The 13598-nt window shown below is 38.2% G+C and overlaps 3 protein-coding genes across 3 annotated transcripts; all 3 read right to left on the bottom strand.

Moving 5' to 3' along the window:
* Positions 1-492: 492 nt before the first annotated feature.
* On the bottom strand, positions 493-1487 carry LOC137738969 (early nodulin-like protein 7). Its single transcript, XM_068478437.1, has 2 exons — positions 1298-1487; positions 493-875 (listed from the first exon to the last, which is right to left on the bottom strand). Exons 1-2 carry the CDS (start codon positions 1485-1487, stop codon positions 493-495), a joined length of 573 nt encoding a protein of 190 aa, XP_068334538.1.
* A 471-nt stretch (positions 1488-1958) lies between these two features.
* Positions 1959-8657, bottom strand: LOC137740181 (probable inactive ATP-dependent zinc metalloprotease FTSHI 2, chloroplastic). The gene is made up of 11 exons (XM_068480004.1): positions 7140-8657; positions 6743-6915; positions 6345-6446; positions 6075-6239; positions 5822-5962; positions 5165-5323; positions 4900-4985; positions 3968-4046; positions 2846-2968; positions 2655-2711; positions 1959-2566 (listed from the first exon to the last, which is right to left on the bottom strand). Exons 1-11 carry the CDS (start codon positions 8500-8502, stop codon positions 2351-2353), a joined length of 2664 nt encoding a protein of 887 aa, XP_068336105.1. The 5' UTR covers positions 8503-8657; the 3' UTR covers positions 1959-2350.
* Positions 8658-9845: 1188 nt separating this feature from the next.
* On the bottom strand, positions 9846-12322 carry LOC137738841 (CASP-like protein 3A1). Its single transcript, XM_068478315.1, has 3 exons — positions 12009-12322; positions 10677-10812; positions 9846-10261 (listed from the first exon to the last, which is right to left on the bottom strand). The coding sequence occupies exons 1-3, from the start codon at positions 12284-12286 to the stop codon at positions 10046-10048; spliced, it is 630 nt and encodes a 209-aa protein (XP_068334416.1). The 5' UTR covers positions 12287-12322; the 3' UTR covers positions 9846-10045.
* Between the last annotated feature and the right edge of the window lie 1276 nt (positions 12323-13598).

Below are 13598 nucleotides of genomic sequence, written 5' to 3'. Positions count from 1 at the left end.
TGCTGAGGAAAGAGTAGAGGAAGCCGCGCAGTGAAAGGCAGAGGAAATGATTAGACAAAAGATCAGATGAAATACTGTCACAATCCACAAACTCTGATACTTGCGGCATGAAAGATTCAGGATATCTTCCATTCTGAAAAATTTCTCGAACGAGTGGAGTAATTGTTCACTCAAGAGATGAAGATGAATACTATGGAATCACTCTCGCTCGACTTCATTTCTATCGAATTTTATGATCATTTGTGTACACCAAGTTTGGTTTAATTCAGTGCCGAGTGATCATTAGGAAGTATTATCCGTCATTATGCTTAATCATATTGAAATTTAACTAAAACTAAAAAGAAACAGTCATTAGGTAAAAGTAGATCGGTAGAGAAACGAAACATAAACATCTAAAGTCCGAAAACATGATCATCAAACATAGATAACTAATTAACAATGTTGAATGAATACTTTGAACGAGTCACAAGAATAAAATAAAGTGGAACAAGACTAGAGTGCTGAGGAGTACGCTACTAAAACCAAAAGTGTGATGACGAGAGGCATAACAAGCGACCAAGGAGTAATCGAAATGGCAATGCCTAAGCTTGGCGAGGGTGCAGGTGCAGGGGAGTCGTCAGGCAAATATTGTTCAGGTGGGGCGGCAAAGGGTGGAGGAGACTGCACGATCGGGGGAAGATCAATCACCTCGACAAAAAGTCTCTGCCCGTTCTTGCAATGATCAGGAGCTCCGCTGATGAAATAGAAAGGGCCAGGCCTATCGAGCTTCATGATGCTCTTGCCGTTATCAAAGTCGATGATGGGATTGCTTGTGTTGCAGTGGTAATAATCCCATTTGTCAACCTCAAGAACTGAATCATTCTTGTATGTGAAAGCTGTAAAACAAGTCGAGAAAATAAATGAAACTAAAACAATAACAAACTTAACAAATATGTTATGTGTGTGAAGATGTCTTCTAAACACCAAACTTCACACATGAACGTATAGTTTAAGTGATTAAAAGTGTTTACTCATCATGCACTCGAGATCCTGTGTTTGAATTCCCCTCCCCCAATATTGCTAGTTTCAAAAAAGAAAAAACATCAAACACCACCTCTCTCTCTCTCTCTCTCTCTCCCCCCCCCCCAGGTAAGGTACTTTAGTTTGTAATCTTGAATTTGGTGCAAAAACAAGCACATATTTTGTAGCATGCGTGGAAAAACTAGACATGTTTTGTTAAACCAATTTAAACCTAAAGAAAAATCATATTTCATCAAAGTTTCTTCAAGTGCAAGAAACAAAAACGTTAGTGACTCACAAAGAGAATCCCCGACATGAAATCTCTTCCCGGCAGCCCACTGAGAGTACACATCCGTGTCGTTCAAGCCAGGTTGCCTCCATCCCAAATCATCACCCACTCGGAACTCCTTTGCAGCTTCAACTGGACAATTTGTGACGGCCAAGAAGACCGTCAGCGAAGCATGGAAGAGAAACAAGAAAGAAGACATGTTTGGGATGCTTTACAGTTAGTTCTCACAGAGAAGAAGGAGGTTAAGAAACAAAAACAATGCAATTGAAAAGTAAGCTGCAAGGAAGGCGATATTAAGGTATATATAGGACATATGGTTTTGCCGGGCAGGCGGGAGAGTGGGCAGAGAGGGAGGTTTGCGAATAATCATGGGTAACTATCATGGGACACGTGGCGGACATTGGATCATTTGATGAGAACGTGTAGAGGTAGTGACAGTTAAATCCAGTTACCGGGCAAACTGTGATAATAGGGTTCAGAAGCATAGCCCCATTTTCTGGAAAAGTTCTTTCGTGCGGCTACCCCGGCCGAGAGGGATGGGGCCGACACAAAAGGCAGGATCCATGCTTGTGGGTCCCACCTGGTCCGACCCCTTCCCGTAAAAACCTATGAAGGGGATCCATGCTTGTGAAGTTAAAATTTAATCAGAACATTTATGCATTAGTTTTGCTAGAACTCGCACCTGGTAGCTTCTACTGAAGTATATATCTATTAACAAAAATTTGGTCTCCTTGAACTGCTAAGAACCATTTTGTTCAAGTGGCCAAGTAAAATTAATGAACTGAAACATACGGAAAATTTCGAAAATCGAACAAATGAATATTGATGGGGGCTTCTCCCTCAGATTGATGTTGCTCTGCATGACCTCCCCCGTATAAATGTTTCCGATCAACCAATACACTTCCACAATATGATTGCCCAAGCAGCCAGGCATGTCAAACGTCATACGTTGGGAAAGATACTCACGAAATCACTCGCTGCTTAATTTACCAATCCCGACCTGTGCGTTGCTTCCAAATCAATGATTAATTATCTACCACATGATTCTCTTCACATTTTTGCTCATAAGTTGCTACCTAAAGCTGCTTCCTTTTGGTTCATCATCATTTCTTGGAACTGCTTCCGTTTGGCAGCTCGGATGTCGAGTATGCTAGGCGGCATAGGTTTGAGGGTACCATGTAACTCAACTAAGCTAAAGAATTCTTGCTTGGTTAAACTCTTCTTCTGGACAAGTTCATCGACCACTGCATCCATGAGCGTTCGGTTTTTCTGCAAAATCTGCTAAGCAAAACATAGCTATGTAACTATTTTTAGATAAGTAAGCATAATAGAAAACCTCAGTGCAAAAGTGATTCTTTTACGTTACCTCTTTTGCACGTTCATAACACATGTTGACAATTTGCAATGCCTCCACATCGAGGTCCTGAAAATCAAATTGTTACACGTTAAGCTGACATTGGTATTTACAGAGCAAAAACCAAACTCAAAACCCTTATTTTCTTTTGAAATCAAACTCAAAACCCTTGAGCATAAAAGCGTGTAAAGAGATATAATTACATTGAGTCGATCTGCAACCCAGAAATTAGATAACCCGTGATGTTTCTCCGAAAGGCCACCAAGAACATATGTTCGTGCTGCTGACCTAGCATTGTCTGCTGTTTCAGCCCATATCGTACTTAACTGTGAAAAAGTAGAGAGAATTTTGGATGCATCACCATTAGACTAATGAGTTCAAAATGAAAAGTCACCTTATTTAAAAGATTTAGATCCATGCACAATGTCTTAACCATTTTCCAGGATAAGTCGGATGATCCTTACGTTACCATGTAGCATGCAAGTTGATTTTAACAGTGTGCAAGACAACAGTAAAAATGCGAGAGATTCCTCAAACCCATAAATTGAGTAAACCACAAAGGTACAATCAATATACGAGACATAGAAAATGAACACTTTCTATGAGCAATGCATTTTCTGAAGTTGAGTAACTATTTTTACTTTATAAATTTCCTAGTTACCCTAATTAACTACATTTTTTCTACAGCTGAGTTTCTGCATCCAGCACCACACAATTAAGGACACATATGGTGTGTAGGCTTGGATTGGATGAGATAACTAACTAGATACGAGGAATACTGAAGTAAGAAAAAAAAGGTCAATATCCAAATTTTGTCCAAGTTGAAGGAGTTAGTGTTAGAAGAAGTCAACAGTTGGTTACCACCAACATTTCTTGAGGAGTTGTGCTGTGCTTAGGAGTCTTATCTCCTTGTTTGTAGGATTTCCTTTTGACTTATTCTTGTAACTAAACTGTGTGTAATCTTTGTAGATTACAGTTTGTATCTTTGAAAGTAGGGTTAATTCAAACCCTGATTGTAACCTGTAGGTGGCTATAAATACAGGCATCCCTCGTTTGAATGGGTATGCAATTAAAGTGAAAGTTTGAGTTCTTAAGTCTTACAGTTAGATGGAGTAATTATAAGGTGGAGATATCGTACTATTTTGTGGGATTAGAAGGTGTTAATTTTCTTCATGACTCCTCAATCTTCTAGCTTCAACTTGGACCAAATTTGGAAGTTGGCCTCCATTTCTTTCTTTAAGATTTCTTGAGTTATCCTATCTGATCCAATCCTAGGCACCAAGGATGACCTAAATGTGCACATAAAGGGATAGTAAACCTCTTACCTGATCCTCACCAAACCAAAGTTCATCAGCTGCACGTGGTGCCAGTTGAACAGTGATATGATCGAGGAGCGATTGCCGACTTCATGACATGCGAGATACAAGAAATAATTATTAGAAAGAAACAACAAAACATGAATATATGATGCAATATCAACAAGAAACAGCACAATTAACATATCATAAATACTAAAGGCAACATTTATTCCCAAGTTCACATGTCTTATCTTATTGTATTGTTTATAGGATTTCAATTCCTATTTCTGACATGCTGGATGGTACTCACAATATTTATATACTGTATATGGGGTAGGAAGGGGAGAGCACATTCACAGAAGGAGAATACTTAAGTTTTGGACTCTCTACTTATAAACTACATCGTTTAAAAGAATAATTTTTCTCTTCCCTTTTAATTTTATAATTTTTCTTAAAACACCCTCCAATTCGTATTCCTAATTTTTTTTATAAGAAAAGAATGTCATAATCCCTCCCATGTTATTTAGATTCCTACAATTCTGATAATCTCTTTGTTTTAATCTTAATGTTAGTTAATAGTAACATATATCTTTAATTACCCATCGAAAAAAAATCAGCTTATAATGTCTTCATTAATATATGAATGTAGTTTTTAATTAATATTTTCTATTACCAAAATTTATTACTTTAATATCAAATCATTGACCTAGATTGATTACAATAATTACTTTGATGAGCAAGTCTCAACAGTTAACACTTCTTATCACTAGTAGCATGATATTAATCTGAAGTCCCTTTTTCTCAGTTCTCTGTATATCTAATTATATACTCTAATTTATTGTATTCAGTGACTTATTATACACTATAGTTGACAATGGCATGCTATGCATGTGCCAGCATGCTAGTCTCTTTGAAAATTAATGAAAACTAAACAAATAGGGATACGAAGGAAGTCATACGTAAGCATTCCTTCTCTGAACTTGATAGGATCCATTTTCATTCTAACATAACCCAATTCTCGACCAGCTCTAGGAGCAATTGTGACCTGCACCACATCATTAAACTGTTAGGAAAAATTTACTCATTTACATTAACAAGTACATATGGAAGAGCATGAATGAAATCAAGGAATATTATTTGAAAAATTCATAAATCAAAAAGGACATTAGTTGACTTTAAGTCAATGAACCCAACGACAAAAACAAAAGAATTAAGAAGCCATACAAACTCAATATTTCTAAGATCAGGAAAGTTCACAGCAACAACAGCCATTGCAGCCTCATTAATAGCTACTTGCTTCCATGTATCTAAACTTCTCTCCTTCCTATCTAGCATTCCTCTTTCTTCCATTTGTGCAGCTTGTAAAAGGTCGTCAGTAGTAATCTGCACATACAACGAGAGCAGGGGTTTAAGAGGGCAGGTCAAAATGTATGGCATAAATAACTAAGTCGGAAGTTCAATCTTCAAGATATACACACATACGCACATACGTACGTACGTATGTATGTATGTATATGTGTGTGTGTGTGTGTGTGTGTGTGTGTGACAAAGATGTGCATAAAGTTGATATAGTTATAATGGAATTTTAAAGCTGAACGAACAGATAATCAATTAAATTCGTAAAAAGTGCCCGAGCCTGAACCTCTATCACATGTTTTAATGGAATATAGGCAGAAGAGTGCAAATGCTTAATAACTTTCACACCCAAATATTTGCCCCCATCAAATCTTACCAACACATTGATGGATAATGTAGTCTTCAATAGCCTGTTTTATTCACTCCTTTTTCCATTTTCATTTTTAGTGCAAGGTGTAATGCCAAGTATCAGTCAGAAAAACAAAATAACAAGGTTTAATCTATAAGAGTAAGTAATACTAATACCTCAGTCCTTCCATCACGCATCATGTTGATTGCAGCAACCTCAATTATGTTAGCTAGCTCTGCACCAACCATTCCATCTGTCATACTAGCAATAGCCATATAGTCGACGTCTTCAGCCATAGGCTTCTTGCGTGCATGGACCTATAATCAAGACATGGAAACAATTAGAATCATAAGGGTAACAGAATAAGGACAGTCTTGCAATGCTATATATCCAGTGGAAGTGGTGCAGGATATAGGTTTGGACTGCTACCTTCAAAATTTCAATGCGACCTATAAGACCAGGCTTAGGGATAAATATCTTCCGGTCAAACCGTCCAGGTCTGACAAGGGCTGGATCTAGAATATCTGGTCTATTTGTGGAAGCAATAGTGATCACTTCCCCTCTTCCTTCAAACCCATCCAAGCAAACAAGGAGCTGGAGAATATTCACAAGAATGAACAATTGACATAAGTAGGAGTTTAATTGAACATATCAGTATTAAAAGTTCTCAATACAACACTTATATATTCCCTAACTAACCTGATTAAGAGTAGCATCACGTTCCTGTCCACCAGAACCCTTGATCAAACCACGCTCTCTTCCAACGGCATCCAACTCATCAATGAAGACAACTGATGGAGCCTATGCAGATAAACATAAAAATCATGAGATGTAACATTTGTGCACCATCGCCTCATCCTCTAAATAAAAGGATAAATCAGAAAGGCATATAACTTTCACAACCTATATCTGTCATCTCCTTATTAAACAGAGAAATGCCACCATTTAACAACTACGGATACATTAATATTATAAAAAATTAGTACCTAGGCTAGCCTATCATATAAGGAATTAACAGGACAGGGTGTGGAAGTGTGGGGTGAGGGGGTTGGGGAATGTAAGGAGGGAAAATTTGAACAGCTAATGTCAACACTTACATTTTCCCTTGCCTCCTGATAAAGTGCTCGGACACGAGAAGCACCAACACCAACGTATATCTCCACGAACTGAGAGGCCGAAATGGAAAAGAAGTTCACGCCTGCTTCACCAGCAACAGCTTTTGCAAGCAATGTCTTACCCACTCCAGGAGGGCCACAAAGCAGTATCCCACCTGATTAAGAAATTAATGACCCGAACAAAATGGTCGGGGAATAAGAACAATCAATTCGGAGTGCTTTCACTGGAATCAGAGCATATATTCCAACTAGGGTAAATAAATAATCATTCAACAAAAGCCAGTCAAATATGTCATGAATTCAGCATACACATAATGTCATATACGATAAAGCTATCTAACAATGTCAACAGAACAGTAGCATAGGTACAACATCTAACCTGGTATTTTAACTCCTCTTCTCCTATACATTTCACCATGAGTGAAGAACTTGACAATCTCCTCAAGCTCAAGCCTAATCTTCCCAAGCCCTGCCACATCCGTAAACTTGACATCCACGCCTCTCTCCAAATACTGAGGCAGCCTCTTATTATGAGCTCGTCGAACACGAGCACCAGACTTCATGAACTGCATTGCCATTTTCAAATAAGGATTCTGCTCACCCTTCCCTGGCTCAATCTCATCCTCCTCATCACCCTCAATCCCCTCCATCTCCCTCTCCAACTCCCTCATTTTCTTCCTCTCCTCTGCCTCCGCCTTTTCGATCTTCAGCCTATCCTCGTAGTCCTTCTTCTGCCTCCTATAACTAAGCACCACAGTCCTATAAAATATGTAGAAGAACACCAACCCAAGAGCAGTAGCCACATTGGTGTCCTGAGCCAAATTGGCCCATACATTGGCCATCTCCTGATAATTCCTCCGTGCCTCGCGCAATGAATCGTCGTGCTTCTTCTTCCTCATTTCTCTCCTCACTCTCCTCTCCTCCTCTTTCTTCTGAGCCTTCATTGCCTTGTCAATCATCTCTCTCTCCTTCCTCATCCTATCCAATTCCTCCTTCCTCTGCATCTTGAACTCCTCCCTTGCCCTTCTCAACTCCATAGCTCTCTTGCTCTCCTTCTTCGGCTTCCCGGAGAAGGACGACAGAAACCCCGGCCATTTCGCCACAAAGCCCAAGTACGGCGACGGCACCTCCGGCCGTTTAAGCGGCGGAGTGTAAGCATTAACACAGAAAGACTCAATTTTCAACTCCTCCCATTGCTCCCAGAACCTCCTGTCGCTATCCACCGATGGCAAAACGGTGCGTAGAACCCGAGAATCTTCGAGAACAACCAGAACAGGCTCTGCCCTTTTCTGCAATTCAATTCCCGGTGGCTTGATTACATGCTTCAGCTTACCTTCCTGACTGAGCGCCAACAGCTGGGTGTACGGAATTCGATTGGAGACGATGGGGAGTCCCTGGGACCATGACTCGAGTTCTTGGGGAGATAAAGCTTCGGACTTTTTGGGGGTAGACTTCTTGGGCGCGCGCTTTTTCTCCTTGACGGCGGCGACGGCGGTGGGGATTTGGGGGAGGGAGGTGGAGATTACGGTGAGAGTTACAGAGAGCTTGAGGAAATCGAAATTAGGTTTGTGGGTTTTATCGTTTTCATCATCATCGTCGGCGGATGCGAGGTGGGAGGAGGAGGAGGAGGAGGAGGAGACGGCGGAGGGAGGGAGGGGTTTTGGCGGGTTTTTGGTGAGGGGTATTGGTTTGGGGTATGGGGATAGGGAAGAAGATGAGCCCAGAAGGCAATGGCAGTCCATGGAGCTTCTCTCTCTTTATCTCTCGTTTCTACATTTGATTAAGCGAAGGTTTTGTGGACAAAAAGGTGTGACTCCATTTTTCAGCTTCTTCTCTTTCGGGTTTCTGTGCTCTCTGAAATCTATCCGGAACGAACCATTGTAACAGTCGACGGGAGTGGAGCTCTTAAACGACAGCGTTGGATGAGCATTATCATCTTAAATGGTGGTGGACCGGTGGTGCTTTTTCTGGGTCCAAAGAAAACGGAATGACGGTTCGAGGTCCGAGCCTAAAATTGCAGAGTCCAAGTCCAATCTCAGGAGCCAGGCCTAAAATGTGTTTCAACAATACTTCAGTGCCCACTGCTTATTTTTACGAGATGAAGCCCATGCACTTTTTTTTTTTTTTTTTTGGCTCTAGAAATTTATTATACAACTGTTTTCAATACAATCAAACATAAAAGCGTTATAACTCTTATTCGGATAGGTATAATGGTACTTTTCTTAGTTCTTTGCTGAGAAACAGCTCTATTAATAAATAAAATAGTATAGATTACGAACCAAAACATCTATGTAATACATTATTCATAATCATATTTGTAAAAAATTAGACAAATACAAAATCATTAATACATCCAATTGTAATAGATGAATATGGTCTCTTAAAGAAACACTAATATGACTATCTTTTAATCCAACTTTCAAAAGGTTTTCAGATTTGAGTGATTTTTTTGCAAGGACGAACTTTGAGAAAATGCCTAAAAGATGGACAGTTGGATCATTGAAATACGATGCGGAGTGGGTGCTACAAAGAATCCCTCAACTAAGCTTATTTGAGGGATCCCTCAACAAAAGTGGATTGTGTATATATATATATATATAGCGTCTGATATTCTATATTAATCTATACTAAGTAGAGTTAGAGGGTTTGAACCACCCAGAATGCATAAGATTGAAGAGGAAGGTCATAACCATCAGGGCAATCCACCACTTGAAATCTTGCAAATGCACACTGCAGTCGTAATGTCTACGTAATTGTTATCAACTAATTTTTCTCATTTTACTCCTTATTAATTGGTCATCGGTGGCTTCTACAGATTTACATGCTCAAAAGCCTTAATCCTTAGAGAAATATATTGTATAACACTCATCAAGTAACTTAATTATGTGAAAAATGAGTGTAAATATGTAATAAATGAGACACAGTTTAACATGCAGTGATACCTGAGTAACTCCAAATCTATGTGCGTTAAACGTGAGTGTGACGATGTAATAAATAAGTGTATATACGCACATTCTCTCCAATCCTTGCCCATGCATGGACCAGTCACATTATAGCAGAAGCATTCTGACAAAGCTTGGTCATCAAGCACCATACATCCAGCATTTTCCATCAACATATGTACGGAAGAGTTCTTTAGAACTTTACAAAAGGCACACCCTTAAAACTGAGTCTGAGACTAATTAGTTAATTAAGCTAATATAATTATGATAATTTAAAGTGCAAGTGCAACATCAAGCGGAAAATCATGGATGAAACCAATCGACGTCGTCGTTGTCATCTTCGTCACTTCTTGGAGAGCCAAATTACATTCTGGACAGCAGATATGGCCAGCAGGAGGCAGCTGAAGAAAGTGAAGGCTATTGAGATTGCAACATGGTCACAGAAAATATGCAAGGGCTTACAAAAATCCGGAAGAGCTGTGTGCCGGATTCCGGTGCGGTTCAGGTTGCTTACTCCTGATGCAGCTGACCCGGCGCTTATCATAGCATAGGCAAATACCTGCACACGGAAACAATAAGGTCAGATTGGATGCAAACTTTTACAATGCACATAAATTTAATTTCGTTCTATACACCTATATATGTATGTATGTATGCATGTACATTTGCACAAAGGCACATGAAACTGAGATCATGGATGAAACGTTAGTAAAGCGAAAGGATGAAACATCGGAACTTATAGCTCTAGCGGTTCAGAACATTCACTTTTATATACACTCAAGATCCTAAATTCAAATTTTCATATCTCCAGTATGGTTTGATAAGAAGGACAAAAACAAATACAAAAAACCGGCTCACGAATAGGCCATGTGTCATTTCTAATTACATTTTTTGTTAAGATGGTTTACCGTAAATCTATGTGGGAGTTAATTAGATGGCATTAGCAAGGAAGGTGATGAAGATTGATTAATTACCTGATCCCCAGCAAAAGTAAGCCATGCATGATTCCTTGAGGGAATGAGTGGAGACTTCCTGAGCAGCCTAGACACACTTACTAGTAGTTGCATCAATGAGTGAGCTGCCACAGCTGCTGAAACTCCCACCAGATACCTGCTCCATCCATCACCACAAATGATCAAAGAAGAGTTCATTAATACCTGCTCAATACCATTATACAACTAATATCAAATGACAGAAATCGAAAACAGGACCTCAGGTTTTGAATTAAATGCCTTTTATGCTAAAAACACTTTTACAAAGACAATTTACCAAATATATAGCTGATTATTTTTATAACACAACGTAAACAATTTTTTTTTTTAAAAACACTTCACACCAAACTAGCCATTAGCTTAAACAGTGAAAACTTCATGGTTTAAGCTCACGCATATTTAAGGATTAATACTACTAAGTGCATGTTCAAAAGATAGATCAAATTTTAAATTTGAAAACTTATGGGCCATTTTTTTTTTTTTTAATTTTGTTATCCACTTGATATGTCAAATTAAACTATAATTTACTTTTCATAATTGTAAGAAATATTTTTAGAACGAAAAATAATAATAAAAATGATAAAAGAAAACATTTATTAATTAATTAAAAAGAGATTTGAAGTTGCTGTCAAATTTGACCGCAATCATCTTTACTACCAATCCATGTCATGTCATGATGCCACATAAGCATTGATATTTTGGTTAAAAAATACTCATTTTGTCTTTTATAACTTTTATTGTTGGTGTGGAATTTTTTTATTTCTTTGAGGATGCTCTAATATATCACGAAAACGCCCACAAAATCTCATGAGTGGTAAACTAACGTGATTAGTTTAATGTCTAGTTTTCAAATAATGGAATTAAAGTGATCTAATCTTTTCGATAAGGAATACAAAAAGCATTAATATGATAGCACTAGCAAGACAACATTTTTCACGCATCACAATAGAAAATTATACATAAAAAATAACAAAATACACAAAAGGAATCAGTCACGGGTCTGATTCTGTTCATCGATATGGGATGAAGCTGGATTGGTGAGGTGGGGAGCTTAAAAAAGGTTCTAAATGCAACAGAAACCTCGTCATGCTCGAAAGCTCCGGTTGGTCCGTGATAGAATAAATCATATTTAGAAAAACAAATGTTGAAAATAAAATTATAGTTCCGCAATAATTAATATAAAATTATTGGCATTTTAAAAATTGAGCGACGGTTTGATAAAAAAATTGAAGTAAACAAAACGAAATAATTTTATTTTTTGTTTAAGGTGATTAATTTGAGAGGGAGGAAGCGGAATGGAGCAGAGGCGCTTACTCGAAGGCGTTGGCAAAGGACCATTTTGAGTTGACGGGGAGCGGAAATCCGTAGACGTACACAGTGGTCGCCTCCCTGGCTGTCACCATGAACGACAGCGCCGTCACCGAGGCCACCATGCACAACGCCCTCAGGCACAAGTGCGTCACTTCAGCTCTCCGAGATAAAACACTAGCGGCGCCACCACTTCTCACCGTTCCATTGATCTCCTCCTCCACCACCTTTCCCACCCCCGCCGCCTCTTCGTCGAACGACGTCATCTTTCCGCTGCTCACCATTTTGCTAGAGAGAACGTTACAAAGTACGTGTGCGAACGTCGTAGTTTAGTGGGAAAAAAAAAAACAAAAGAGTGACCAAGTTGAGTTGGTTTTAGGGGGTTTTTATAGATAGAGACGGGGTTTCTGTTCCGTCAGGGTACTTACTACTGCATCCCAAGCCAAAAAATTAATAGAAAGTAGTAAATGATGTCGTATGTTTACAACGGTGCGTGTTTTATGCAAGAATTAACTATTGGAAATCTCTATATGCAAGATTTAACCATCGATTTTAAATATCACTTAATGATATGTATCATAAAAGAAAATTCGCAAAATTTGTTCACATTTTATGTAATTTTGCTTAAGAAGTGGCTTCCACACATCATTTTTAACTTCTTATACACTGTCTTTAATTATAACTGTTGATTCTATTTGATTAATTTAATTTAGTAGATATAAATAAAAAGAAGTGAACGTAAAAGTTAAAAATAGTATGCAAAAATCACTCTTCATTTTGTTTTTATTTTTGCAGCATTTTAAATGGTGGAGCTTTGGCTTTTGCGGAATGGTGAGCTTAAACTGCATGAGAGAGGAACGGGTGGAAATAATATAGAGCATCAGAGCAGACCGTCAGAGCCCCCGTGAGTGTGCAGTATTAATTATTGCAATGCCTTGACTTGTTCTACTCCTTCAGACTGTTTTGACACTTCACTGCTGCCTATGATATTGAAAGGACTTGTAATTTCCATGGCTGGACTCTGGAACCTCATTCGGTTTCTTACTTCTAAAACGTTGAACAAAATTGTTTTTTTCTGACAAAATTATTATGGTCAGACTCAGAGACCAAGGTTTCGTTCATGTGGTTCAGTATCATAATGGATAGGCTGTCGGGCTTTCATCCATATATTTCAGGTTTGAAACTTCATCTCCTAAAATTATTATAATAATTTCAAACTCTTTCTACTCTTTAATAATAAATTAAAAAGAAAACTCAGAGAATAATATAACTACATAACAACTTTGATGTACCTCACTCGTATAATATGTACTAATCATTGGTAATTGAAACGATAGGGTTGAATTATCCTAATGGATATAATTTTTTCTTCAACTTACTATATTTTTGTTTCAAATCAATTCTTTTCCTCTTTATTGTAGTTTAGATTTTAGAATAGTAATATTATTTGCCCAAAAAAAAAAAAACTCATTTCTCAGAGTATAACCGAAACTTTTATTTTCAAAGGCATCGATCATTCTTGTAAATGACTGACCAAGCTAGAAATCATCATATGACTATATGATTGATAGTGTAATCATTTAGCATTTCATAAGG

Source organism: Pyrus communis, chromosome 7, assembly GCF_963583255.1.
Source record: "Pyrus communis chromosome 7, drPyrComm1.1, whole genome shotgun sequence".
Taxonomy (NCBI): domain Eukaryota; kingdom Viridiplantae; phylum Streptophyta; class Magnoliopsida; order Rosales; family Rosaceae; genus Pyrus; species Pyrus communis.
This window is presented reverse-complemented; position numbering and strand designations above follow the sequence as displayed.

Bases quoted from the DNA above. Each gene is read 5' to 3' on its own strand.
- LOC137740181 (XM_068480004.1), bottom strand. From the start codon at position 8,502: ATGGACTGCCATTGCCTTCTGGGCTCATCTTCTTCCCTATCCCCATAC. The intron at 6,916-7,139 runs GTTAGATGTTGT...TTTCTTAATCAG, and splicing joins AAGAGGAGTTAAAATACCAG to GTGGGATACTGCTTTGTGGC. The intron at 2,969-3,967 runs GTAAGAGGTTTA...ACTTTTTCACAG, and splicing joins TTTGGTTTGGTGAGGATCAG to TTAAGTACGATATGGGCTGA.
- LOC137738969 (XM_068478437.1), bottom strand. From the start codon at position 1,487: ATGTCTTCTTTCTTGTTTCTCTTCCATGCTTCGCTGACGGTCTTCTTG. The intron at 876-1,297 runs GTGAGTCACTAA...CTTGTTTTACAG, and splicing joins TCATGTCGGGGATTCTCTTT to CTTTCACATACAAGAATGAT.
- LOC137738841 (XM_068478315.1), bottom strand. From the start codon at position 12,286: ATGGTGAGCAGCGGAAAGATGACGTCGTTCGACGAAGAGGCGGCGGGG. The intron at 10,813-12,008 runs GTAAGCGCCTCT...TGGATGGAGCAG, and splicing joins TCCTTTGCCAACGCCTTCGA to GTATCTGGTGGGAGTTTCAG. The intron at 10,262-10,676 runs GTAATTAATCAA...TTCCGTGTGCAG, and splicing joins TTACTTTTGCTGGGGATCAG to GTATTTGCCTATGCTATGAT.